Source organism: Paramisgurnus dabryanus, chromosome 6 (assembly GCF_030506205.2).
Source record: "Paramisgurnus dabryanus chromosome 6, PD_genome_1.1, whole genome shotgun sequence".
Lineage (NCBI taxonomy): Eukaryota > Metazoa > Chordata > Actinopteri > Cypriniformes > Cobitidae > Paramisgurnus > Paramisgurnus dabryanus.
In genome coordinates this window covers 10653129-10678773 of record NC_133342.1, presented here as the reverse complement: position 1 = coordinate 10678773, position 25645 = coordinate 10653129, and the positions used below count along the sequence as shown (strand labels likewise).

Genomic DNA, 25645 nt, shown 5'->3' with positions numbered 1-25645 from the left:
CTGGAGATCTACTGTCCTGCAGAGTTCAGCTCCAACCCCAATCAAACACACCTGAACCTGGCAATCAAGCATATACTGTACCTAAAAATTAGAGTCAGGTGTGTTGAAGCTGGGTTGGAACTAAAATATGCAGATCTTCAGGAACAGGGTTGGTCACCCCTGGTCTGTTTTAGGCAAAGATTTATGGACACTCAAACGGCCAAAATTACCCACAACTCATTGCGAGAGGGTGGGTTTAGTTGCACTACACAGAATTAATAAATTAAATAAATCATGGTTCACTAAATCAATGAATTTAGTGTAAACATATACACGTTCTTGCAAAAACACTAGGCTTTGGCACGCATAAACAGCGTACAAAATGGTTACTGCCCATAGAAAACTATTAAGAGAGAGGCCCCTCCCACTGCCATAAACTTTGCTCTCCCACGGTCCCACCCCCCAATAGAGCAAAAAAGAAAATAGAAAACTATATTAAAGTATAATTAAACTGAATAAAACATATAAAAATATATAAATAAAAACCTCAATACATAGCCTATTGTAAAACAAAGAACATCAAGCCTAATGTCTTGAGTATAGAATATATATACTGTATATTGAAGCATTAAAGTTTGGACATTTCGACCATTTGTCAAATGCATAATACCTCCGGCAAAACCTTATAGCTTTTAAGTGTATATACATAAGTATTCACCGTTCCACACATCACACACTCCTAACCAGAATCAGGCCAACACATTAATTAATACTTAGGTTGACACACACTAAGGATAACTACTGACATATTCAGAAAGAAAAACAATAAAGAGATCCCAGATCTCAGAAAAAATACCAGTGTTGCCCTTTAATGTATATCTAATGATAGCCTATCTAATGAAGAACCTTTAACATCCGGATAACGTTTCAAAGAGGTTCTTTATAGTAAAGGGTACTTTAGATTATAAAAGGGTATAAAAGAAATTTATTTTAAGAACTTTTGACTGCATGGTTCTTTGTGGAATCAAAAATAGTTCTTTGTGGCATCGCTGTAAAAGTTTCCATATCTTTACAAACAAAACTGAAATCAACAACCTTTAATAACTGCCATGTGTTTGTTGTTTTGTGGCAAAAACAAAACAGATTTTTTTATGAACTTGCATAATAAAATGAAACTTCATGCGGCGTGCCCTTTCAAGAGTTCCGTTTAAAATTTGCCTCATGTTCATGAATTTGCCACAGCGCGTTTCGGAATGCTGTGGTCTTTAGGACCTTCCGTCTCGCCGTAGCGCAAGCAGCTGCAGTATGTTATTAAAGTATCGCGAATCTCAGGAGTGGAAATAAACTCTTCATATGTGGTACTGATTACATATTTCACTTCTTTTTAACCGCATAGAGTAAACGCTTGAATATTTGTTGTCTATGATGTGACGATATGTTGTGAATGTGAGCGAAAGACAGTTTGAGTCTGACAGAAACACTCGGCATGCTAACAGCTACGGAGACTCGAGCTACTCAGCAATAACAATGATTTAGTTTACATGCTTACTAGAAATACACATCGAAATATAAGAGAGTGTGTTTTTGCTTTAGATGTGTGATTAACATGACGCATCGTGACGTGGAAACTTTCTAACTTATGCAACAAGATTTTATATAAAATGTAAACTAAGACACTTTTTTTATGTTTATGTTGCCTGCTCTAGGGTGTCGCTGTATATATTTAGTCACAAAAAGATTAACGTTAGGGGTCAATGAAAAGAAAAACTCTTATCAAAGTTATTAAAAAAAACTTTGTAAAAAACTAGATGTAATGCATAAATCTGACCCAGGACCAATGTGTTTAAAAAGTTTTGTTTTCATAATATTTTTGATATCCCTTTTTAATAAAAAAAATGTCAGATGGTACAACCAATTATTGTCTATTTGTCAGATAAGTTTTAGTGCACTCCTTGTGTTGTCATGATGATTGTTTGTTTATTTGATAATGAATATCCTGAAAATAGTTTCAAAGTGTAAAAAACTTACCATAAAACTAACTTTGACAGCTATAAATTTAAGAACAATAATTTAAATAAAATTTTAATAACAATTTTATAGAGAACCTTAGCTTGCATTTATTAAACTAAAATTATTAGAGAAATTATTAGATTAATACAAGTATTTAGCTTTACGTTTTTATTTCTTGGGGCATTCATAGCAGTTTGACCGTGATATCAAATTCATAAATTTCTAGATCCAATTAAAATGCGTTTGATACAATGACATTCTTTCTAGTTTTACTTTGGTTGTACCACCTGACACAGAAAGTAGCTATTTCTTTCAGTATTTGACCGAAATTATTCAGCCATAAAGATCACCTTGGCTTCACTGGATGATGTGATATCATATTTACTGATCATACTTGTTATCTTCTTAATAAAACGCCCATGATTGTGGTTGTATACGTGACAAGTACGTCTCATAAAGCTCAGGATGATGAGACAACATGTCTTCATAAAATTTGCAGATCCTAATAAATGTCTCCTTAACAGATTGTAAATCAGGATCCATCAGTCATGGGGAACACAAGTGATCGAATGTCTGCTGATCGGCATGGATCAAAACCTCATCGTTCAGAGAGTGGAGGTGGACACAAAGATCTTGAGCCCAGCAAAATGATGGACAGCACTGACGACCCCAACATCTTTAACACACGTGGACCAGAATCTAAAGTAGCCAATCTGTTTCTGTTTATATCAAATGTTACCAATGAAATAAGTCATTTTTTGCAGTGTAAGATGCTCTGTTAATATTAGATGGCATTTGTTATTTAAATCTGTGCTGTCAGGCTTCAGGTGAAAAGGATCCTCCAGATTTAGATGACATGGTAAAGATGAGTCCTCAGGCCCGACCCACTGTTATCCGCTGGGCAGGAGGAGGGAAAGAGGTCTACATCACAGGGTCCTTTAATAACTGGAGCACCAAGATCCCACTTAATAAAAGGTCCTGCAGCTCTCTCCTCATATCAGTGTGTTGTCACACTTCCTTCTTTAAATATTTATAATTTCTTGTTTTGTCTCTTAAGCCATAATGATTTTGTAGCAGTCTTGGATCTACCTGAGGGTGAACATCAGTACAAATTCTTTGTGGATGGACAGTGGCTTCATGACCCCTCTGAGGTAAAATCATAGGAATGTAATTTGACTTGTAAAGGGGTCATATTATTAGATTTTTTTAAAGATGTAAAATTAATCTTTGGTGTCCCCAGAGTGCGTATTTACCTTAAAATACCGCACAGATCATTTATTATAACATGTTAAAATTGCCACTTTGTAGTGCGAGCAAAAATATCCTTTTTGGTTGTTTCTTTTAAAATGCAAATGAGCTGATTTAATGCAAACACTGATCACCATAATGGTGGTTTGTTGAAAGTGAAACTCAATTGTTTGTGGTGTCAATAATTTTTTTCTCTTTCTTTCTCTCTGCACTAAATGTCAGTGCCGTGGTTGGATTGTGCTGATTAAGGGGCAGTATTATTGTAATTAGACTCGCTACCTACATTTCAAGTAGCTATTTTTTCACATGCTTGCAGAGAATGGTTTACAAAAACTAAGTCACTGGGTTGATCTTTGTCACATTTTCTAGGTTGATAGAACCCCTGGAACAATTATTGACTTGTGTGTTTACATTATTCCAAATGTTTCCAACTAATTCTGAAGAAAAGTGATAGAGATTTTATCTCTTCAGCCTGTTGTCACCAGTCAGATGGGCACCATTAATAATCTGATGCATGTGAAGAAATCAGACTTTGAGGTGTTTGACGCGCTGCAGGTGGACTCGCTGGAGTGCTCGGACACATCAGGTGAGATCTGTCTGTCACAGCTTGAAACTTTATAGTATCGTGAAAAAGAAAAATCCAGTGTAGATGTAAAAGCTCAGTAATGAATGTTTGTGCTTGTGATGTACAGCATAATGTTATGTGTTGCACATTTGTTTAGACCTGTCCAGTTCACCGCCCGGTCCATACGGACAGAACGTGCACATGTTTAAACCTGAGGAACGCTTCAAAGCTCCACCCATACTCCCGCCTCACCTCCTACAAGTCATCCTCAACAAAGACACCAACATATCAGTAAGAACATCACTCGTTCTCTGTCACTCTCTGTGTCCGAAATAGCCCCCTACACTTAAATAGTGCACTATTTGAGGGAATGTCAATTTTTTGTGATATCCCAAATCATAATATACATTGAGAATAGAAAATTGAGAATTGAGAGAAGTAAAAACTGTGAACAATTTTTTTAAAGAGATTTTTTGCTAGATAAAAAAATTGAAAGAGAAAAAAACTTTTTTGAAAGAGAAAAAAAATTGAAAAAGAAAAATCAGTATTGAAAGATAAAAAATCAAAGAAAAAAGTTTTGAACTAGACATTTTTTTTTTGAAGGGGAAAAGAGCAAAAACAAATTTTTGAAGACAAAAAAAATTTCGAAAGAGAAAAAATTTAAAATAGAAAAAAATTATAATTTTTTTTTTAAAGATACAAACTTTGAAAGAGAAAAATGTGTAAAGAGAAAAAAATGAAAGAGAAAAATCTTTATTGAATATATAAAAAAATTGAAGAGAAATTTTTATTTTGAATGAGAAGGAATTTTTTTGCAAAGAGGAAAAAAAATGTTAAAAGAGAAAAACATTTGAAAGACAAATTGTTTTTAAAAGATAAGTGCTGCAGTTTATATAGTAAAAAATATTAATGAGTTTGTGACCCTAAACTTTTGAAAGGTAGGGTATAAGTGTGTTACAAACACACATTCTCTCAATCTCCGTCTTTAACCCTCCAAAAAAGTCTCTTTGCATTAATTGCAGACAGTTGTGTATTGTTCTGTGACAGTTGATAAACTGATCATTGTGCATTGATTCTTTGTGTTTTCTCTGTGTCAGTGTGATCCTGCCCTGCTGCCAGAACCAAACCATGTCATGCTGAACCATCTGTATGCGCTCTCAATAAAGGTTATACATCTTTATACCAGCAATGTGCTCTTAAACATTACATAAGTTACATATGCTGTTGTATTGACTACACTGTTAGACATTTTCAAGGATTTTTACAGTAACCTACTGGCAACACTGTTGCCAGTAGGCTACTGTAAATAAGATTTACAGTTCTAAACTGTATTTCCATTTTACAGTATTTAAATGCTACTGTAAATATGTAATACAGTGTGCTACCGTAAAAAACCCAGGTTTGCAGTATACTACTGTATAACATACTACTATTCTTTTTATTTTTTATACATTCATTTTTATTATATTTAAATTAGCTATAATTTTTAGATAAAATTAATTTTTACATTTTAACCTACAGATACTGCTAACATTTAATTCAAAGAGACAATTTCAAATATTGAAGCCTTTATTTAAAACAATACAAATACTTTAAGAAGTTGTGTGAAATTACAATTCATTTAATACATTTAAAATAACATAAATTATAAACATACATACATATATCACTGATTACAGGTTTAGTTCATCCAAAAATTATAATTGTATAATTTAAACAATGATTTTCTTTGGTTTTCCAGTTACAATGGGAGTAGTCTGTGACCGCATTATAAAATGGCTCCACATTATACATGCTATATATTTCAAGTGTCCAAAAGACATACAAAAAGGGGTGATGAAAATATAATCCATATAATCAATTTTGACCCGTCATTTCTCTAAATGAGTAATGCAAGTAAACAGCTATACCTGATGGATAGGATGCTCACAGTCAAGTTTACTGTCAGGTCTGCAACAACCAGGATATACCAACAAAATATACACATCAGGAAGAATGTGTAGATGCAGTATTTGGAGAGTCTTTGGCATATGACTTCACACACCCAATCATGTCTGCCTTTAGATGACTTTAAATTATGTCAAGTTACATGGAGTTATGCTATAATGATTTGGTGTTATACATTCTGCATCCTACTTTTGAAGCTAGAGAGGTGATCATGATCCACTACCACTGTAACCAGAAAACCCATAACACCACAAAATCAGCATCATAATAGCAACATTAAATTTTTTGTGACCATTTTATTTAGTCTAGTTAAGTTCTCTTAAAATAGAACTGGTTTAAAATGAAACAATGATTGTCTGTCTTTACATTTATCTTCACATTTACAGAAAAAGGCAAATAACATACAGTGCAATGCAAAGTATAAATTTTTTATCAGCATGTGCATTCCCTTGTTTGAACCCATGGCGTTTAATGATGCTAACACAATGCTCAACCACAGAGAAAGGTCTAAGAACGTTCCTTGAAAGTTCCCAAAGTTCCGAATAACGTTATGAATGTTTTTGCTTGTAATGATAAAAAAACATTACATTCTATTATTTATTATTTATAAACATTCATAAAATATACTAAACATGTGTTTTAAACATTGTGAGTACATTTAAACATGACATTGTCTGAAAATAAAATGTAACATTCCTCTAACATTCGCACAATCAAGAAACATTCCTAAACAATTTAAAAACTGAACACTTTTATGTTGGCTTAACATTATTGGGACCTTTGGGAACGTTGTTAAAACTTAGAACTAGAACTTAGAACTAGAGGAGATATACTCTTTAGCCTTTACTTACAGTAAATACAGTAAATGTACTTACCAACTTACAGTTCTGAATGCACATCAAAATGAATTGTCATAAGAAATAATACAGTAGCTTCAAAAAAATACCATACTTCTGGTATAAAATAATCAGTCTTGTCATAAAATAATCCTGTGAGTCCTGTAAGCAAAAGAAAGATGGTCATAATTATTTTGAACCACAGTTTATTACAGTACTGTTTGTTACAGCTGATAGTTAATTAGGGAGACCTAACTAACCCATATATGCAGCACATACTGTATCTTATTGAGAAGTGTCTCACCTAATACAAGTTGTTTCACTCAAACTCTGTGAGGTGGTGAAGAAAGGATGGATATTCTGTTGTCCTCTTCATCCTCACTCCAGTTCTTGCAGTGTATTTTGTTACATCCTCCTTCATTTATCCTCCCAAAGAATTTTAGACAGCAGAATAAAGGCAGGGAAAAAAGGACATATTTAACACATTTAATACATGATGCTAAACACTCATATTTTTCAGTAAATACTGTTTTGAAATGATAACCGGAGTAGATGTACACTACTCAAATCACTACACATGGCCACAGGTCTGTGTGTTATGACAGTGGGACGTGGTTTTCTGATCGAGGCTGAATATTTACTGTACAGCTACCTTGGTCTCAAAAGCAATTTAATACAAAACAAAAACACATTTTAAAACTTTATTTTATGCAAATTAGGTTTCAGCCTTTATGTTTAAACATATTCACATTTAAAATATAATGTTTTTCCGATTGGCCACCACACACACATAACATACGCTAAAATGCTTAACGTAGTTTAACGAATTTGAAAGATAAAATTTAGTTATACATAGGGCTGTGACGGTTAGGATATTTTCTCACCGCGGTGAAGCATAAAAAAAATCATGCGGTTATGCGGTTAACCGCACAACAGTAACCCTCAAAGCCCAAAAGCACAACCCCCCACCCCCGCAAAGCATCGGAAACGTCTTCTTATTTATTATTAAAACAACAAATTATATTAGCAATAACAACATAAAATAATATTTATTTCCATAGGTATAATATATATATATATATATATAGCAATACATATATATATATTTTTATATATAATAATTATATAATTTTTTGTAATCGTTTATAACCCATTTTGTACAATACATTTCATACAATAGCAACCTGAAAAAAACTAGAAAGAACATGCCGAGCTTAACATTGTTTCTTGTAAGCAAAACCTTGATTCCAATTTCTTTAGACATTTTTAGAGTGTTTTTCGGGTAACACTCCGTGGATATATAGCACTCCTCCAAACGCAACGGGTTGAACGTTAAATAATTTATTGCACAATAAAATGGGTTACAAACAATGACAAAAACTGTTCCATAATTCATATTAAACTCAAAAGAAACGAAAATAAATACTATTTCATGTTACTATAGTTAATATGTTTAATTATAATTTTTCAAAGCACATACGAAACGAAATAACGTACTGCATCATCCCGTAAATAACTGCGCAAAACTTATGGATACTCCAATCAATGCTTTAAATTACTGCTGTCCATTTACATAATCAAGAAGATAATAAAACTTTTTTGATCCCGAGCTGGAGAAATTAGTTTACAGCATTAACGGGTCACGCGGTCAGTAAGCCCTCACCTGCCTGACTGATGTCACTCTGGTACTTTGCTCCTCTCGCAAAAGTCTTGGAGATTTCCAACTGTCGTTGCTGGGCTGAAGTTTTATGCTTTACTAAAGGTATGTTTGGTGCTCCCAAGTCCGACAAACGCCACATGATAGTTAATCATCACAAGATGTGATTTTAGATAGTGGCATTTCCTCGCTACGATAGTCAGACATATAGGTCTACAGCCGACCGCGCTAGCCTTCATATGTTTGACCATTATAGTTTTAAATAATTATGCTATTATTATCAGTACCAACGCGCATTTCGTGCTGCCCGGTGACCTTCTTGCACCTGAATAATGTAATGCGCGTGGCTGTGAGATTTCCTTGCACTTGAGATTTTGTTATTCGCGCAGTGAGTGAGTTGGTACAGTTCCATGGCATGCAATAAATATCAGAGCACCTGGGCATGACGCGCTTAAATTAATGGCTTCATGTTTAAGAAGATTGCGCCCGTGACAGTTGGCTACTTGTGTGTATTTAAGTACTGAAACTAAGTAATTAAATAACAATTATAAGACATGCGCACATAATAAACCCCTATATATGTTTAATGCACCGTCCCTCCCCCTTGTGCGGAAAGCAGTTTTTTCTCTAGAACCCTTGAACACAGGATGGAAGACAGTAAATTATGATTAACAATGACTTTTGTGTATAGTTCATATCATACACCATATGACTTCTGTAACTTTCACCAGCAAAATAAAGAAAATATAAAAAAGTGCGGTGATGACGATGATGAACACAGCACGGCGGTTGGCATCTCATTACTGCGGTGACGCGGTTATCGTCACAGACCTAGTTATACACCTTATTAATAACGCATAATTTATGTAACAGGTAAAGCCAAGCGGATGAGAATATAAACACAACGTGGTAACTTACACATTTAGAGTTTTCCTCCCAGCTTCATGTAATTTAGGGTACTTTGTTAAATATGCTTTTATATTAATAAATTATTCTCTCAGGTAACGTTAAATCTGATCTTTTCATATCATTGACGTATACATTAGGCTACGTTAAGCATTTCTTCATAATAGTTTTATAAAAGGAAAACACTAGCGTGTAATTTAACGCATCGCGTGTGCTCGTAGGCTTGCATACACATAGTATGATTTATTAATTTGGTTTATACTGACTTTGCAAACTAATATTACCGTTATACGTTAAGCAACGCGTCCGGTTAACGGTTTTAAAATGTCCCGTTCGTGTAAACAACAACCGCGGGTCTGATAATAAATAACTTATATAGATTATTTTACCTTGCTGGTCTTTTTTCAGTCTCTCCTCTCGTGTATCTTCAACTGAAAAGCGCCGCTGTCCCAGGGAAAGGCTTGTTTGAAAACTCTTCAGTTTATGTGCACACCTGAAATCGGCCCTCTGAACACCTGTGCTGCTACATGGTTCCTTAGCTAAAATAAGTCAACGCCTGTGTGTATACAATTGTCAAAAATGATGATTTTGAGAAAAATAATATAAGGATTTGTGTGAATAAGGAAAATACCGCCAAAAGACTGTTAGAAAATATACAGTAGCATACAGCAATTTTCAAAAATAAAGTAGATTACTGTATATGATGTATGATGTCACCGAAAATTCCCAAAATGCAACGCGAATTACAGTTATGTACTGTATAAATAGTTTACAGTATTATACTGGGTGATATACAGTAAATAACTGTAAAAATTACAGAAATGTCTAACAGTGTAGTATATAATGTTATGATAAATAAACAAGCTATTATCTCTCTATCTGCCTCTAACAGCCGTGATTTTATTGTTTCTTTCAGGATGGTGTGATGGTCCTCAGTGCAACTCACCGCTATAAGAAGAAATATGTGACTTCTCTGCTGTACAAACCCATTTAATGAGCTCAGTCATCATCCATCAGAGCTGAGATTGCACTTTCAAACACTTGACACATACAGCAGATTTGTCAATTTGATGCTGTGCGTGCCGTCATTTCTCGTTGCACATCTTTTACCCATTTTATTTTTAAACACCCGAGTTTGTTCTCTTAGGTCATAATGCGAATACAATCTTAAGGTGAACCATGGTTATTTATCTTAACTTGTTATATTTTAAGGGTTTATGAAATATGAATGAAATATTTTTAAAGAAACCTTTATCAAGAGCATGACAGAATGATGCTATGAGTTTTACTGTGTGACTTGTCTTAAGTTTTGTCTTTTACTCTGATGTGCTTTAACTGTGTTAAGACAACGGATAATCAGACAAACATGTAGATGAACACGTTTGCATTTTCTCATGTAGGAATGAATTTTTTGTCTGTTACATATATATTTTATATTTAATTCAAGATATATTTGTCTGTATTGAGTTTGTTTTTATTTGCTGCTGATGTTTTTTGATGCTGCGAGCTGAAATAGTGTGCTGTTATATTTATTCACTGGTGTGAGTTGTACCGTAGCCCAAATAAAATGTAGTCACGTCCTCATGAAAGAGCAGTTCCAAAACGCCAAATAGTTTTTTGAGGAAAAAGCCACAAACTTGAATTTAATTTTGTGTGATTTTCATATATGCACTGAAGAATTGTTGTTGAGCAGTTATGCATTTTGAAAGATGGGTGATACTTCTTAAAATAAAAAATTAAATGCATTCTGATTTTCTTTTTTTACATGCTTTTATAAAAATTACAAATTGTTCAAAATCTTATATCCATGCAACACCCCAAGTAAAAAAGTACACTTATTAAAAGTGCTGTACTCCATATACAAAGAAAATAAGTCTTTAGTATGTCTTAAGATAAATGTAAGAACATCTAAGTGTATTCACGTGTGCTATTTTGAGACACCATTTAATTGAATGCACTAAAACTCTGTTGTATTACTGGTATTTAGTATACCAGATAGCAATCTTACATTGAAACAATGCTAAAAATAGTTGATTTGTCAATGTAACTTACATTGAAACAATATCACATTTGCACGCTCCATTAATATTGAATAAATATTGAAATTCAATAAACCACCATTATGGTGATCAGTATTTGCTTTCATTAAGCTATTCACTTTCAAATAAAATCTTTTTTTCATTGTGTGTATGTGTTCAAGTAGAAAGGCAACTTTGTTTGAAATGGTTTCAAAGTTAAGTTAAAATTGGTTACTATTTATGAAGATGTCAAGATGAAGCTGCTTATGATGAGGTTGATTTTTTTCTCCTTCATGGACTGATTCATGATGTCAGAGGTTGATTCAATAGTTTAATTTTCTAAGTGTGTTTTTACAATTCTTAAAATAACAGACTGAATATAATTACATTTTTACACATTATTAACACAGCACACACAAGAAATATGTTTTAGGAGAATATACAATGATGAAATTACTTGATAACATTTGGCTTTTGAAGCAGTGTTTTAAAATACAACTGCCATTGCAAAGAAAACTTAACATTAAAACACAACTAGTCAAGGCCCAACTTAAGCAGACACTGATCACCATAATGACGGTTTGTTAAAATTGTACTCTTTTTCAGTATTAATGGTGGGCGCAAAGTGATATTGATTTAATGGGATTAACATTGACAAATCAGCAATTTTAACATTGTTCTAATGGTTGCTTGCTATCTGGGACTTTTTTCAAGTGCACTGAATTACTATTGAAGTAGATGTATACTTTAAATGAGTATATTTTAGTGTAAAACTTTTACACTATTAAGCACAAAAATAACAATTGTACTAAAATGTACTTGCTGGTTTGAAGTATATATATATATGGAAGTATATTTTTAGTATTCAAGTATACTTTTTTTACCTGAACTCGCACACAAAATGAAAACCATGAATGCGTTTTAGTTATTTATTCATGTTTTAATTTCAAAAGGCAGATTTCAGCTTCAGACACAGAGTTTTTTGTCTCATGTGTCGGCACATTTTATTACATTACACAGTCATATATAACTATACCAACAACGGAGCATTTAAGCACTATATACATACTATACATTCTAGTTTCGGAACCGACATGACCTTTATAGTATTTTCCCCCTGTTTTAGCTTTGGCCTTTCTCCATCCAGTAAGATAATACTTTTAAAACAATTTGGCAAATTTGTTCTTAGATACGAATGCTATGGCACAGACACAAGGCCTAAGTTTGTTATTGCATTTCTCACTGAAGAGTTTTTGCTTGCGTAGATGGCTGGTGAAAGGCAAAACAGAATCACTAGGAATGACACTTGCAAGCTTTAGGTTTTCAAGGCAACTCCATAATGTTTCAGGCAAATACTACAATTAATACTTGGATTGATGCATTCAGTACAATCAGCAGTCAATGTGTCAAATGGCTATTGCACAGTTTCCCATGTTTTGAAAACCTCCTATATCTCATGAATATGTGAACCACGAAACTAATACAACAATCACATAACATATGTACATTATCTGTGTAAGCAGTGACGTTACACAGCATAAATCAAACACATCTTGACTATGATTGGCTAGACTGTTTTGTTTGACAAACATCTTGCCAAAGTTTGTCATCTTAATAAGAAATGCAGAGATTTAAATAAGGGTTGCCATTTACATTCATTAATGGCCACTTACATTATTAATTAATAGTAATTTTCAGCAATCTAACAAATGTGTTAATATGATGTTAGTGTTTATCATTACATTGACACCTTGAGCATTGTCACTGTTAAGGCAAAATGTAAAAAACTAAATCCAAAATTTGGCACGTTCCGGTGAAGCTCACCTCACGAAATCTGGCGCTAGTTTAGTTTTATTACTTTTATTATGACATGCAAATACTACACATACCATTTCAGTCAATAGCATTGAATAATGCCAACTACAATAATCTTTATAACAAGCGTGCGAAAGCAGAACGTTATTTATCAGAGACAGAACTCAAAAGCTTGTGCTTTAAATGTTCCTGTCCTTCTGTTTTTGCATGAATCCCCTCAGATACTGGAGGGAATTTAGCGGCAGTCTGTGAGATCAGTGACAGAGAGGTCTCGATGAAGGAGGTGAGGCTGCTGGTTTACCGTGAAACAGCATCCTTGCTGCACTTCTTCACAGGCGGCGGTGATTGGCTGTTGTCATGGTGATCGTAGAACGAGAGTGGGTCACATGACCCCGATCAGAAGGTCCTGTGAGGATTTTTCCTGCATAACAAAGTGAAATAAGCATGATTAAAATCAATATTTTTTATTATTTATATAAAGTCAATACTTCTTTAACAGCCAGCCAGACTAAAATTATTTACTTCACACGCATTGGCTATGTTAACATGCATTTTGTCAATCTGACTGAATGTAATCTGATTGCAGGTCACGACAATACAGTTTACATGCACCTTAAACTGATTAAAATGTTTATATATACATTTTATAAAAATACGAACCAAACGTCTGCACAAATGCACAGCCAGGGTTGCCAGATTTGCGTATCAAAACCAGCCCAATGGACATTCAAAACTAGCCCAAAAACATTTCAATTACTATTCACAGCCCAAATACCAATAGCTAATAAACAAAATCCTTTCATCATTAACCAGCAGAACAAAATCAACTCGCTGAAACAGTTTAAAAGCAGCCCAAATCTGAAGTCTGCAAAAAGCAAAGGACTTGGCAACGCACAGCATCTCTTATTGTGTTCACGCTTTATCTCTGGATTTAATCCAAAGACGTGAACTCAAGCACGCGTGCGTAGAAGGTATTTTTGTATCTTACTGAGTAAATACTACGATTCACGCGTTTACATGCATACTATTTTTCTGATGATCGGATCACAGATCAGACTACACCACCCACTTCAATACGATACAAATTTGCATCCGATCGACCTCAATCGTATTGATTAAGATGTTTGAAGACTTTTCAATCCGATTGAGCCATCAACAAACAGGTTATTTGGTTGCATGTAAACATACCTATAGGGACTTGATATGTGCTCTTGTATAGCTCACTGCTTAAGCATTGCGTTAGCAGCACAAATCTCATGGGTTCGAGCCCACACATGCTGATAACTTGTAATGTATTATAAGTTGCTTTGGATAAAAGTGCCTGCCAAATGCATAAATGTAAGTGTTAATAAGTTAAGTAAAGTTTATAGGTAAGTTTATCTTAAATGAATTCAGAATGGATTCGGATGATTCTTTGTTAGTGCTTATGTGATATGCAGAATAATAGTAAGCAGCATGTGTGTGAAACAACAGTTAAAGGTCTGAAGGTTTAGAGTCATGAGATTATAAATAAACTTAAACAACTGCAGCATTCAGTGTATTCAGTCAAATGTCATTAAATCATCAGAAATGTTTGCATTTGTTAAGCAATCGTATTATAAGAAAAAACTTTGTATAGTCAACTGGTCAACATCTTGAAACCCCCTTAAGGTTAAGATTTACTGTACGCTCACAAGAAACAACATTTGTGACCCTGTCTGTGAAATCTGAAAGTTAAAGTCTGTGAAACTAGTTAACATTTGAAGTGGATCAAAAACGTTCCTCAAATTTGTCCTAAGACGAGAACAGGTATTGGGTATTGGTTTTAAGACAACTTTTAGGAAAGGTTTTGAACTAACTTCAAATGTTGACTAGTGTATATATATAAAATATACAATATTTTTTTGCTCTACAGGTTGTAAAATTAGATTAGATTAAAACTAAATTTATTTTCAAATTTAAAAAGCTTTACTTTCTACAAAATTCATTTAGCATTTATTTAAAACATATTTTTAGCAAGAGAAATGTATTTTTTGCCATAAAACAATGACTTTAACTGGGTTTACACAGACTGGGTCACATATTACACCAACTCAATAGGAACTTAAGAGAAACCATCTATACAGTAAGAACCTCAACAAAATCACTTTAACTTCATGAACACAGATAGAAAAGAGGGCATGTGTTTAAACAGTCTTCCTGAATTTATATACCCTTATCATAACCATGTTCTCATATATACAGCATGAGCTAAGCACAGATATGCACATGGCACGAGGCAGAATGTTACCATGGCAATGAGAGGAAGAGGAGGAGCTTAGAGAGGAGATCCTGAGCTCATTCTTCTAAAAACATTCAGAGAAAAAAATCAACACACAAAAATCAAGGGCAAACACAAACTGATATCATCAATGAATCCTCCATTCATATGATGACACCAGCTCATCTTTAAAAGCCCATATATGTGAAATTTAGGCTAAAGTCTCATAATCTAAAGAGGAGTTTGATTTTAATCTTTGACATGACCTTTCTCAGTTAATATTAAAGATATATAACAATAAATAAATGACTGTAACTGGGTTTACAGTGACTGGCTCACATATACTAGTGAAGCAGCTGACAGAGATTCATCTCACCTCAAGGTTGGCTCTGGCTTTTTTCAACACATCTCGAGTCCTGGACACTACAAAACAAATGCATTATTAAAGCTTAGACACCCAAAACCTTCATTATAACTACAAAGATGAACTGGACTGGTCTCTGTCTAGAAACTCAAACTCACACTGGTTAACAATAAATGTCTCCATGCTTTCTTTAGTGCGGTTGGAACTCCGCAGACGCTGGACGGTTCCCTGCAGAACTTCCTCCTGTTCAGCGATCCTCAGATGTAATGACTGGATCTCGCTGCGCATGGTCTGTTCCTGTGTGAAACCACATTTACATTTCATTTTGCTTTTACTGTGAATATGGCAATCATTTTAAAATAAGTTTGAACTTCAAACCATCTGGATGAGATGGGCGGGGCCGTCGCCGCTCGGTAGCGCCGCCCGCCAGAACATCTTGAGTAGAGATGTGGCCTCGTCCAGAATCTGACGTAAAATCTTCGTGTCTGAGAGCAGCGTCTTCACTGTGTTGTACTCCAGTGCCTAAAAGAGACACAGAAGATGTGAAATATCTGCTGTTTGTCAGAGCGCTTCATTCATCAGAGGCCCTTCAGCATCACCTTCCCAGTGTTGATCTCCAGCAGTGCACTGTTAAGACAGGACTGTAGCGCTGCCTCCATCCGCCGTGTCAGACCGCTTCCCTCCAACACCTGCTGCCGCAGCGCGCTGTAGTCGTCCACGTGCCCAATCGCGTGACGCCCGTTACGGTTGGCGAACGAGCCGTCCGGAGCTTCTCCTTCAAGATCGCTGTGAGGCTCCAGTGAATCTGAGAGAAAGATTCAATTTCATGTTGTCACAGCTGTAAACATCATCAAACAACATCACCAACAGCTGATTCACAGGTTAGGATGATAAAAAAAATGGCAAATAAATAAAGTTCTTAAAATCTCAGAAAAACAGACAGGGTTTTCTGCTCTTAAGTGGTAAAGGCGTGCTCGCACAAAAGATGCCATCTCTTTTAACTTTCAAATACCTCTACAACCTAAATGGATACTCATCATTGTGTTAGGGGGCGTGATTGTGTTTAGCCCCGCCCAAATTATCCTGAACACAGAAATCTGGAAAAACTGTTTGACTCCCAATTCAGTACTACATAGTTGAGTCTTTGTAACGTGTTTCAGCAATACATTTCTAACATTCATAATGTATTTAGAAATAATTCTCTGAAATGACTTTATATGGACTTTAACAAGTCTTGTTGAAGTCAATTCACCTTAATTTATATAACACCAATCTTGATTTTACAGTACATGATCGATTTTAATTTTTGATTCTTTACAATTTGGATGATTTATTTTAAATGCTTATTAACGGGTCAAACTGGCCTTAAACAAAAAATAAAAGTTTCATCCTATCTTCATTTGTTTACTTTTTATCACAAAATTTTGAGCAAAAAGCTGAACTAATTGAATTTTTGTGATGGACTTTTGTTAACGATCAAAATTTTTACTGTTTTTGGATCAGTGGATGCTTCAGTTTTTTATAAGTTGGGTAAGAGCGCCACCTAGTGGATAACAGCAGAAATATAGATTGCCGTAAAAACTCATCAAATAAAGAGGACATTTCAGAAGACTTTTTTAAGATGTAAAATAAATATTTGGTGTCCCCAGTGTACGTATGTGAAGTTTTAGCTCAAAATACCCCACAGATAATATATAGTAGTCAACATTTGAAGTGGATCAAAAACATTCACCAAATTTGTCCTAAAACAAGAACAGGTATTGGATATTGGTTTTAAGAAAACTTTTAGAAAAAATTTTGATCCACTTCAAATGTTGACTAGTGTATTATAAGATGTTAAAATTGACACTTTGCAGGTGTGAGCAAAAATTTGCCGTTTTTGGGTGTGTCATTTTAAATGCAAGTTATCTGATCTCTGAACTAAATGGCAGTGCCATGGTTGGATAGTGCAGATTAAGGGGCGGTATTATTATAATAAGATCCCCTTCTGACATCACAAGAGGAGGCAAATTTCAATAAGCTATTTTTACACATACTTGCAGAGAATGGTTTACCAAAACTAAGCTACTGGGTTGATCTTTATCACATTTTCTAGGTTGATAGAAGCACAGGGGACCCAATTATAATACTTAAACATGGAAAAAGTCTGATTTACATGATATATCCTCTTTAAGAGAAAACACATCCCTGTCAATGACAAGATAACTCGTCAATGACGGGTAAAGAATTAAAGTGTGAAGGTGCTTGTCCCAATATTTTGATCCATGATGCACGCTTAAATACTTCATCAACAACTAGTTGTTCAGTTTGGAGTTAGTTCTGTAGTATGTAGTTGTCACTCATGTAAATGACTGAAGTGTTGTGTGTGCACACTACAGAACAGGAATAAGCATTAAAAGTTGAAATGAACACTGAATTTAGCTGCAGTGTGTTGCATTCTGTAGCAAAGATGCAGGAATTAATTCTGTAGTAAAATGCGGTTGTCACTCCCGTAAAGTACTGAAGTGTAAAACTGATCTACATTCATTCATCAGCCTGTTTTAGTGAGAACTGTTATAATGCACACACCGTTAGTGTTAAGTGTGTTCTCCTCCAGCTCTGAGTATGGTGAATACAGAGGTCCAGCAGGAAATGGACCAACATCTCTGACTGGAGGAGAAGGAGACGGGTCTGTGGAGATCACACACATCCAACATACACACTTCAAAACGTGCAAATCAGACACTTTATTATGAAACTTTATCTTTTCAAACGCTTTCTCAGACTACAACATGAGTCACAGTGTTCACATAACACAATCAAGACAGATGAAGGAAAAGAGCATGCATGCATCTTACCGTGCAGTAACTGTCTGCGGTAAAGTGCATCTCTCAGCGGGCTGGCAGGAATGATGGGAGACGGACGCTGTTCAATGGACTGATCCAACTGTTTTTGTAGCTGAGAGCGGAGAGCGCTGTTCTCCTGTACGCTTTGCTCCAGCTGGACCCTTAGAGCCCGAATCTCCACTAACAACTCCCGCAATTCCACTGACGGGTACTGCACCTCACACACGCACCCTAACCACAAAAATCAAAAGAATGATTCGGATTCATTGCAAAGAAAAACATCTTTTCAAGCTGATGATGTTGCAGTTTCAGTGCGTTACCTGCGGGGGCGCTCTTTCTTCCTCCACACACGCGTTCATACAGCTGGAGTTCACATTGTAGAGATCGTAAGAGCTGTCTGCTCTCTGAGAGCTGTTGTTGAAGTAAACTCACCTCATGCTGCAGCCTGCCATAAAACAAAAGAGTTTCACTCATTTTGTTCTGTTGTGTATAAGCACAGTCTGTATTTTTGTTATGTGTGGTTTTTAGACCTATTGCTTTGCTCCTGAGTGTTTTGTCGCTCCTGTCGCAGCTGTTGAATTTGCTGACTTTGATCACAGTTGTGCGTCTGTAGCCTCCTTAACTCCTCCTTCCATTGCTCCGCCTCTAACTCCGCCTGCTTGAGTCGAGCACGGCCAGACAGCACAGCCTCACGGAGTTGCTCCACCTCTTCACTGCTCACTATAATCCCAGATGATACTATTAGTTGAATATTTAAACATGAGCATCACGGCACTACTACTGCGACAGTGCGCGACCTTTGTTGATGCTTCTCATAGCCTAGTTAGAGCAAGCGTTGCAGGAGTTGTATAAAGTTTTGAAGTTGATAACCGGAAACTGGGAACGTCTTCTCTTAGAAAGCATTTCAAATGAGACTTGTAGGAGCACAACAGGGGTTGTGTAGGTAGGTTGCATTTTTTCTTGTTCTTTTTTCAGTAATGGATATATTTGTGTATAGTTATCAGGTTCCATAGCCTATTTAGGTGCTGATGGTGTGCTACTTGAATGCCGCAAAACAAAGCGCACTTTAGCGTACGAGAGATAAAAAATAAAGCACTTTAAATGGAATGATTTTTGCGTGTGTGATTTATGCGTGTGCGGGTAACGAGCCAAATATTAATAGGTCTGGGATGGTGCGGATTTAATTTTGATATTATCAAGGGTGACGGTTCGGATCTGGTGCTGAACTTTGCGGGTACGGGCGGGAGTGGGTCTCCAAATATGGACCCGTGCTGGAATCTGTACTAATTGAGGCAAGGGTGTAGAGTTACATCAAAGCTGTTTTAAAGCATAAAGAAATTATTATCACAGGAAAAACTTTTCGATATGCTATTATGATGCTCAAAGATTATTTTTTTAAAGGATAAAATGATCAACTACAAGGGGACTTTAAATTACGGTTATTTGACTGTTTAGACTATAGGGATTTTCCTCCACGTAAGGAGGCTCACATACCTTAAATGCTGCACACAGGTGGTTTAAATGCATCTTGTGAATTCCAAATCACAAGAAACAACATGCTTGAATATTTTTTACTGATTGATACAACAGCAACTACAAATTCATTTTTTTCCATAGCACTTTTTATTATTTTTATGGCATAATGTGTTTCCTTTTTTATAGGGACATTCCATAGATGTAATGGTTTTTATACTGTGCATACTGTATAGTTGTCCCCCCCGGCCCACACACACACACACACACACACACACACACACCTGTCTCTCGTGCAACTGTGGACAGACGTCCCTCTAACTGTTGTCTCAGTCTCTCATTGGTTCTGATGGAGTCTTCCAGACGCTGACGAAGAGAACGAATCTCTCGCAGATGTTCCTCAATCACATCCACACCTGTCAACAACATCACATCTGATGACTTTTATGAGAAACCTTTATGTCTATAAACACAGAGACTTTGACCATCTAGTCAATTCAACTCAATTCAGTTACATTTTTGGTTGTTCCTTCTTTTTTATCATACACTTAAATGAGCTACATGTGGATAAAACACACACACACACCTGATTGGCTGTTCCCATGCTGGAAATAAGATGATCCATCAAAGCCTTGTATATTTCCCAAGCCCCACAATGCACTGCTCTCCATCAGGTTTGTGTGTGTCTGTAGAGATGGGCCACCACTATGTCCCAGTGCATGATGGGGTACTGGTGGTGTATAACTGAAGGAATGAGGGCTGTGCGCTGGGTGCTGATAGCTGTAGAGTGAATGAGGGGCACTGAAAGCTGAAGGGCAAAGGAGAAATTCGGTTTAGAGAGATACGCAGACACTCGACCTGATTTTGCCAAGTGAGAGATGTCCTCAGGGCAACATATTTTGTTGACCCAAGGACAACATTTTTGTAAATAAAAACTAAACCCACCCCAAACCCTAAACCTAACCATAACTGAACCCTACAATCAGAGGGACATGATAAGTGAAAAACAATCACCTAATCCTGGTTGTAAGCTTAAACTTCAAACAAACTGTAAACGTATTTCTGAAAATGTTATTGGTTGATTGAAATGTTGTCCCAGGGTCAACATAAAGAAAATCAACCACTTGGCAAAATCAGGAGATCCACGCACAGACTCTGTGAATTGATACGGTCAGTGACCCACACCACAACACTGCTGTGTCTTCACAGGCACCTGCTGTCCTTCATGTATTTCAATATTCAGGGTGAAAATCAAAGACAATCTGTTACGTGACTATGTTAAATTAAGCTCTCATAACTAGCAAGTACAATTTATATATATAGCTGTGTTTGAGGGCTGGTTATCCGGTCATTTACACAAAACACAGGTGTGGGTTAATCAGTCAGGTAAAATAAAAACACACACTATCACACACACATGCTCAAACATGTGTGCTCACTTCTCACTGGTGGCCTTTGACCATTCACAGTCCTGCCCTCTAGAGCAAGACAGGAGATGGGGTCAAAGGTCAGGTTAGCAGACCAGTACTGGTTTGGGGTCAGGGGCTGGGAACTGGACATGGGTCCGAAAAATAAACCTGTAGATATTACAGCAAACAGTAAGTTTCAACAGAACTTCAATCCGGCTAATTCTGATTATCACAGGTGGTTGTAAATTAATCCTGTATATTCTAATTCAGGAGTTAGGAATCTGTATCTAATATGTGTTTTAGAGAATTTTTAAGACATGACTAACTAATAAAGATTAAGGCTTATTTTAAACCCTGTCCGGCAAAAGAGTTCAAGTTTAAAACATTTGCTAGTGTAAAAATTTTTTACCATAAAGAGTTAAACTTTTAAAAAACATTTTGACCATAAAGAGTTTAAGTAAAAAAAACAAAGAGTTAAAGAAGTAACGTTAAGAGTTAAAGTTTAAAACATTTTTACTGTAAAGAGTTAAAAAGTGACATAAAGAACAAAAGTTTAAAAAAATTTTATTGCAAAGAGTCAAAGTTTGAACAAATGTTACTGTAAAGAGTTTAAAAAAGTACCGTAAAAAATGTACCATAAAGAGTTACAGCTTAAAACATTTCCTAGTGAAAAGATTTTTTACCGTTAAGAGTTAAAGTTTAAAAAGAAATTACCATAAAGAGTTAAAGTAAAAAAAAATAAAAGACTTAAAGACTTAAAAATAAATGTTAAGAGTTAAAGTTTAAAAAAAATTTACTGTAAAGAGTCAAAAAAGTGACGTAGAGAGAAAAAGTTTAAAACATTTTCTACTGTAACGATTTTTACTGTAAAGAGTTAAAGTTTAAAACATTTTTATTGTAAAGAGATAAACTTTTAAAAAACATTTTTACCATAAAGAGATAAAGTTTAAAACATTTTTACTGTAAAGAGTTCAAGTTTAAAAAAAATTACCGTAAATGTTTAAAAAAGTACAGTAAAAAGTTAAAGTTAAAAAAGTGACGTAAAGACTTAGTTAAAAATTTTCTACTGTAAAGATTTTTTACCGTAAAGAGTTAAAGTTTTAAAAAATTACCATAAAGAGTTAAAAAAGTAATGTAAAGAGTTTCATTTTAAAACATTTTCACTGTAAAGAGTTAAAGTTTAAAAAAAATTACCGTAAAGAGTTAAAAAAACCTAATGTAAAGAGTTTAATTTTAAAAAATTGTCACTGTAAAGAGTTAAAGTTTAAAAAAAATTTACCATAAAGAGTTAAAGGACAAGTTTGGTATTTTAGACTTAAAGCCCTGTTTTCAGATTGTTTATGGTGAAATAGAATGGTTTTGACTGAAATTTCGACATTTTCGGCTGCCCTGAGAATTTTCGCGTGTTTGTGTTTCAGCTCAGACCTCTACAATGGGTTTAATGGTGCACTGGAACAATCCTTCCTAAAATGCATTAAACTTTCGTTTACAAAGACGTGAAACTCACCGAGTGGTCAGGGGTGTTCACTGGTATGCTCACACAAAAATCGCTCCAAAAGACGCATTCCAACAGGTTTTATCGTAGTTTTTACCAACTCCATTGACTGTATTAGACGTCCTGTGAGGTACGGTATTACTCCGCGCCGGGAACTTTGTTTCTATTCTTGCAATTGGCAAAGGCGGATTAGCGCCACCACCTGGGCTGGAGTGTTTATTATTCAAGCTCTAAGCGGAAGAATGTACGGGTGTGAGGCGTTTGGAAAAATAGGTCCACAAGTTAACAACGAATGCTAAAACAGCTGTTGGAAAGCATCTTTTGCAGCGACTTTTGTGTGAGCATATCAGTGAACACCGCTGACCACTCGGTGAGTTTCACGTCTTTGTAAACGAAAGTTTAATGCATTTTAGGAAGGATTGTTCCAGTGCACCATTAAACCCATTGTAGAGGTGTGAGCTGAAACACAAACACGCGAAAATTCTCAAATTCTCAGGCCAGCAGAAAATGTTGAAATTTCAGTCAAAACCATTCTATTTCACCATAAACAATCTGAAAACAGGGCTTTAAGTCTAAAATACCGAACTTGTCCTTTAAAGTAAAAAAAAACAGCGTAAAAAGTTAAAAAAGTGACGTAAAGAGTTAAAGTTTAAAACATTTCCTAGTGTAAAGATTTTTTACCGTAAAGAGTTAAAGTTAAAAAAAATTACCATAAAAAGTTTAAAAAGTAACGTAAAGAGTTAAAGTTTAAAACATTTTTACTGTAAAGAGTTAAAGTTTAAAACATTTGCTAGTGTAAAGATTTTTTACCATAAAGAGTTAAAGTTTAAAAAATGTTTTTACCGTTAAGTTGCAGAAAAAATTGTGGGTTTGATAAAAAGTTCAGTTATATAATACTGTATTGCATTGTTACTCTTTGAAGTTTACAGTGAATGTTAATTATATACATTATAAACAGTATTAATGATTTACTTTAATAACAAGTTCCATGCGTTGGCTGTATAGCATTAAGTTTGTGTCTATATGCATTCAAAATAACAAAATATAGCAATACAAAAAGCTGCAGTGTTTGTGTGGTTTAAATGGTTGTAAAGGTTGTTGTACCTGTGTCTTTTTGTCTTGGCTCCACCTCTTCCTGTACAAACTCACTGGTCACATCCATGTCTGAACACAGATCCAGATCCTCATTGGTGGAGACTCTTTCATCAGACACAAACGAAGCGTGATCTGATTGGTCTGTTGTCTCAGAGGGGGCGTGGCTGCTGCAGGGCGTGTCAGGTCGTCGTCGAAGCTTGGTGTGGAGAGACTCGATGATTTGGTCTTTCTGTTGAAGCTCCTTACTCAACCTGCTGATGTCACAGAGAACATGAAGATCAACTCTTAACAGCCATCAGAATAATGACTCTTATTCAAGAGAAGATGCTCACCTCAATGCTAGAAGCTCATGTCGACGTGCTTTCTCCTCCTGCTGCTCAGAAAGATCACCTGAACAAAAGTGTTGTAATAAATCAGCACACATTCACAGCTGTGAATAAATGATGAATCTGAATGTGTCTGTATAAATCACGTTGTGTGGTGTTTGCATGCTTACGTCCGCTGATCTTGCTACTGACTCTCTGAGCGAGAGAGGAACTCTGTGAAAGCTGCTCTCTAAAGCTTTGGCCCATGTAATAATCGATGTCATTGGCACGCAGCAGCTCTTCAAAGCCTTTGGTGGTGTCGCTCAGGTGTTGCGTGAGGATGTGACAGATTCCCCGCCCCTCTCTCATCCTCTGACGCAGGTGTGACAGTTCCCTTGCCTGAGCCTGGATCAGTGTGTTGTACTTCCTGTTAAAACAGAAAGTTATTTTTATTATTTATTCAAGTCTGAGTTATTCATTAATAATGTTGATTTTTGGGATGCTTTTGGGCTATAGCTTTGAATGGCCATCGGGCCGATTTTGTTATGTGGATCTGGCAACCTTGGCAATGTGCATGTGCGGATTATATCAAATTATACAAACTAGGGATATTCATTTCAGTTAAATGTGTGCATGCGCAAAGTCCCTCCCCCAGAGGATATCATTCTTTAACGGTTGATGATTGGCTCTTTTTACTGGAAGGCGGGACCATGTTGACCATTGGGATCTCCCCCATTCATAGCAATAGCAGTGATGCATCTTGTTAATATTAAATATCTTTGCACAGACTCACCCAGGCCAAGTGGCACATTTGCCCTCTTCCGATCGACTCTCCCCGTCCATTTTCGAGCTTTTCATTTGGGTCTCCAGCACGGCCACACGACTCACCAGCTCCTGAAGCTCTTTACTGGGCTTCATCGGCCCATCAGACTGCCATCCCTCATCTTCGTCTACAGCACTGACAACAGTCGAGGCCTGAAACTCCCAGTTCACCTGACGGATTAATTTACAAATATTACAAAATATATCTGGTGGACAAAACCCTTTAAATGTTTACTTCACGCAAGATTACCTTACGTGGCGTGCGCTCCAGACTTGATGCGTAGTCTGAAGTTGACGAGAGCGATCGCACGCGCAGTTGAAGGCTGCGGATGACTTTGTGGCAGCGAGAGAGCTGTGCACGCAGGTCCTGCACCAAACACTTCAGAGAAGCGGGGTCATCATCCATCGGAGTACCATGCCAACCACGCCGTCTGCTCCCCACACCCGAGAGAGAGATGCACATCTCAGACTCGTCCAGTTCTGCCAGAGGAAAACATGAAGTGCAGATACAGCACAGATGATGCAGATGTATGTCTGAAGCATGCAGCAGATTTATTACTGTAGCACTGTATTTGAACTCTTTCCCCGCCATTGACGAGTTGTAACTTCGTCAATTAAAAGAAAACACTTCCCTGCC

The 25645-nt window shown here is 35.9% G+C and overlaps 2 protein-coding genes across 9 annotated transcripts in view; one reads left to right on the top strand and one right to left on the bottom strand.

Moving 5' to 3' along the window:
• The first annotated feature begins 1199 nt into the window (after positions 1–1199).
• Positions 1200–10686, top strand: prkab2 (protein kinase, AMP-activated, beta 2 non-catalytic subunit). The gene is made up of 8 exons (XM_065262309.1): positions 1200–1337; positions 2514–2693; positions 2810–2964; positions 3047–3140; positions 3709–3823; positions 3960–4093; positions 4900–4968; positions 10065–10686. The coding sequence occupies exons 2-8, from the start codon at positions 2538–2540 to the stop codon at positions 10140–10142; spliced, it is 801 nt and encodes a 266-aa protein (XP_065118381.1). The 5' UTR covers positions 1200–1337; positions 2514–2537; the 3' UTR covers positions 10143–10686.
• Positions 10687–12859: 2173 nt separating this feature from the next.
• The window catches only part of LOC135744293 (myomegalin-like), a 47118-nt gene continuing 34332 nt past the window's right edge, over positions 12860–25645 (bottom strand). For 4 of the 8 annotated variants that reach the window (XM_065262315.1, XM_065262316.1, XM_065262310.1 and 1 more), the window contains 18 exons: positions 25259–25488; positions 24980–25179; positions 24378–24613; positions 24214–24271; positions 23891–24135; positions 21322–21459; positions 20469–20690; positions 20167–20298; positions 18940–19129; positions 18730–18854; positions 18422–18640; positions 18153–18254; positions 16184–16389; positions 15963–16106; positions 15743–15881; positions 15597–15643; positions 15251–15305; positions 12860–13402 (listed from right to left, as the gene is read on the bottom strand). In XM_065262315.1, coding sequence (XP_065118387.1) covers positions 13311–13402; positions 15251–15305; positions 15597–15643; positions 15743–15881; positions 15963–16106; positions 16184–16389; positions 18153–18254; positions 18422–18640; positions 18730–18854; positions 18940–19129; positions 20167–20298; positions 20469–20690; positions 21322–21459; positions 23891–24135; positions 24214–24271; positions 24378–24613; positions 24980–25179; positions 25259–25488 — 2780 coding nt within the window. In that variant the 3' untranslated portion in view covers positions 12860–13310. The remainder of the gene's footprint in view (positions 13403–15250; positions 15306–15596; positions 15644–15742; positions 15882–15962; positions 16107–16183; positions 16390–18152; positions 18255–18421; positions 18641–18729; positions 18855–18939; positions 19130–20166; positions 20299–20468; positions 20691–21321; positions 21460–23890; positions 24136–24213; positions 24272–24377; positions 24614–24979; positions 25180–25258; positions 25489–25645) is intronic. The other 4 variants (XM_065262311.1, XM_065262317.1, XM_065262314.1 and 1 more) reach the window with 3 other exon arrangements.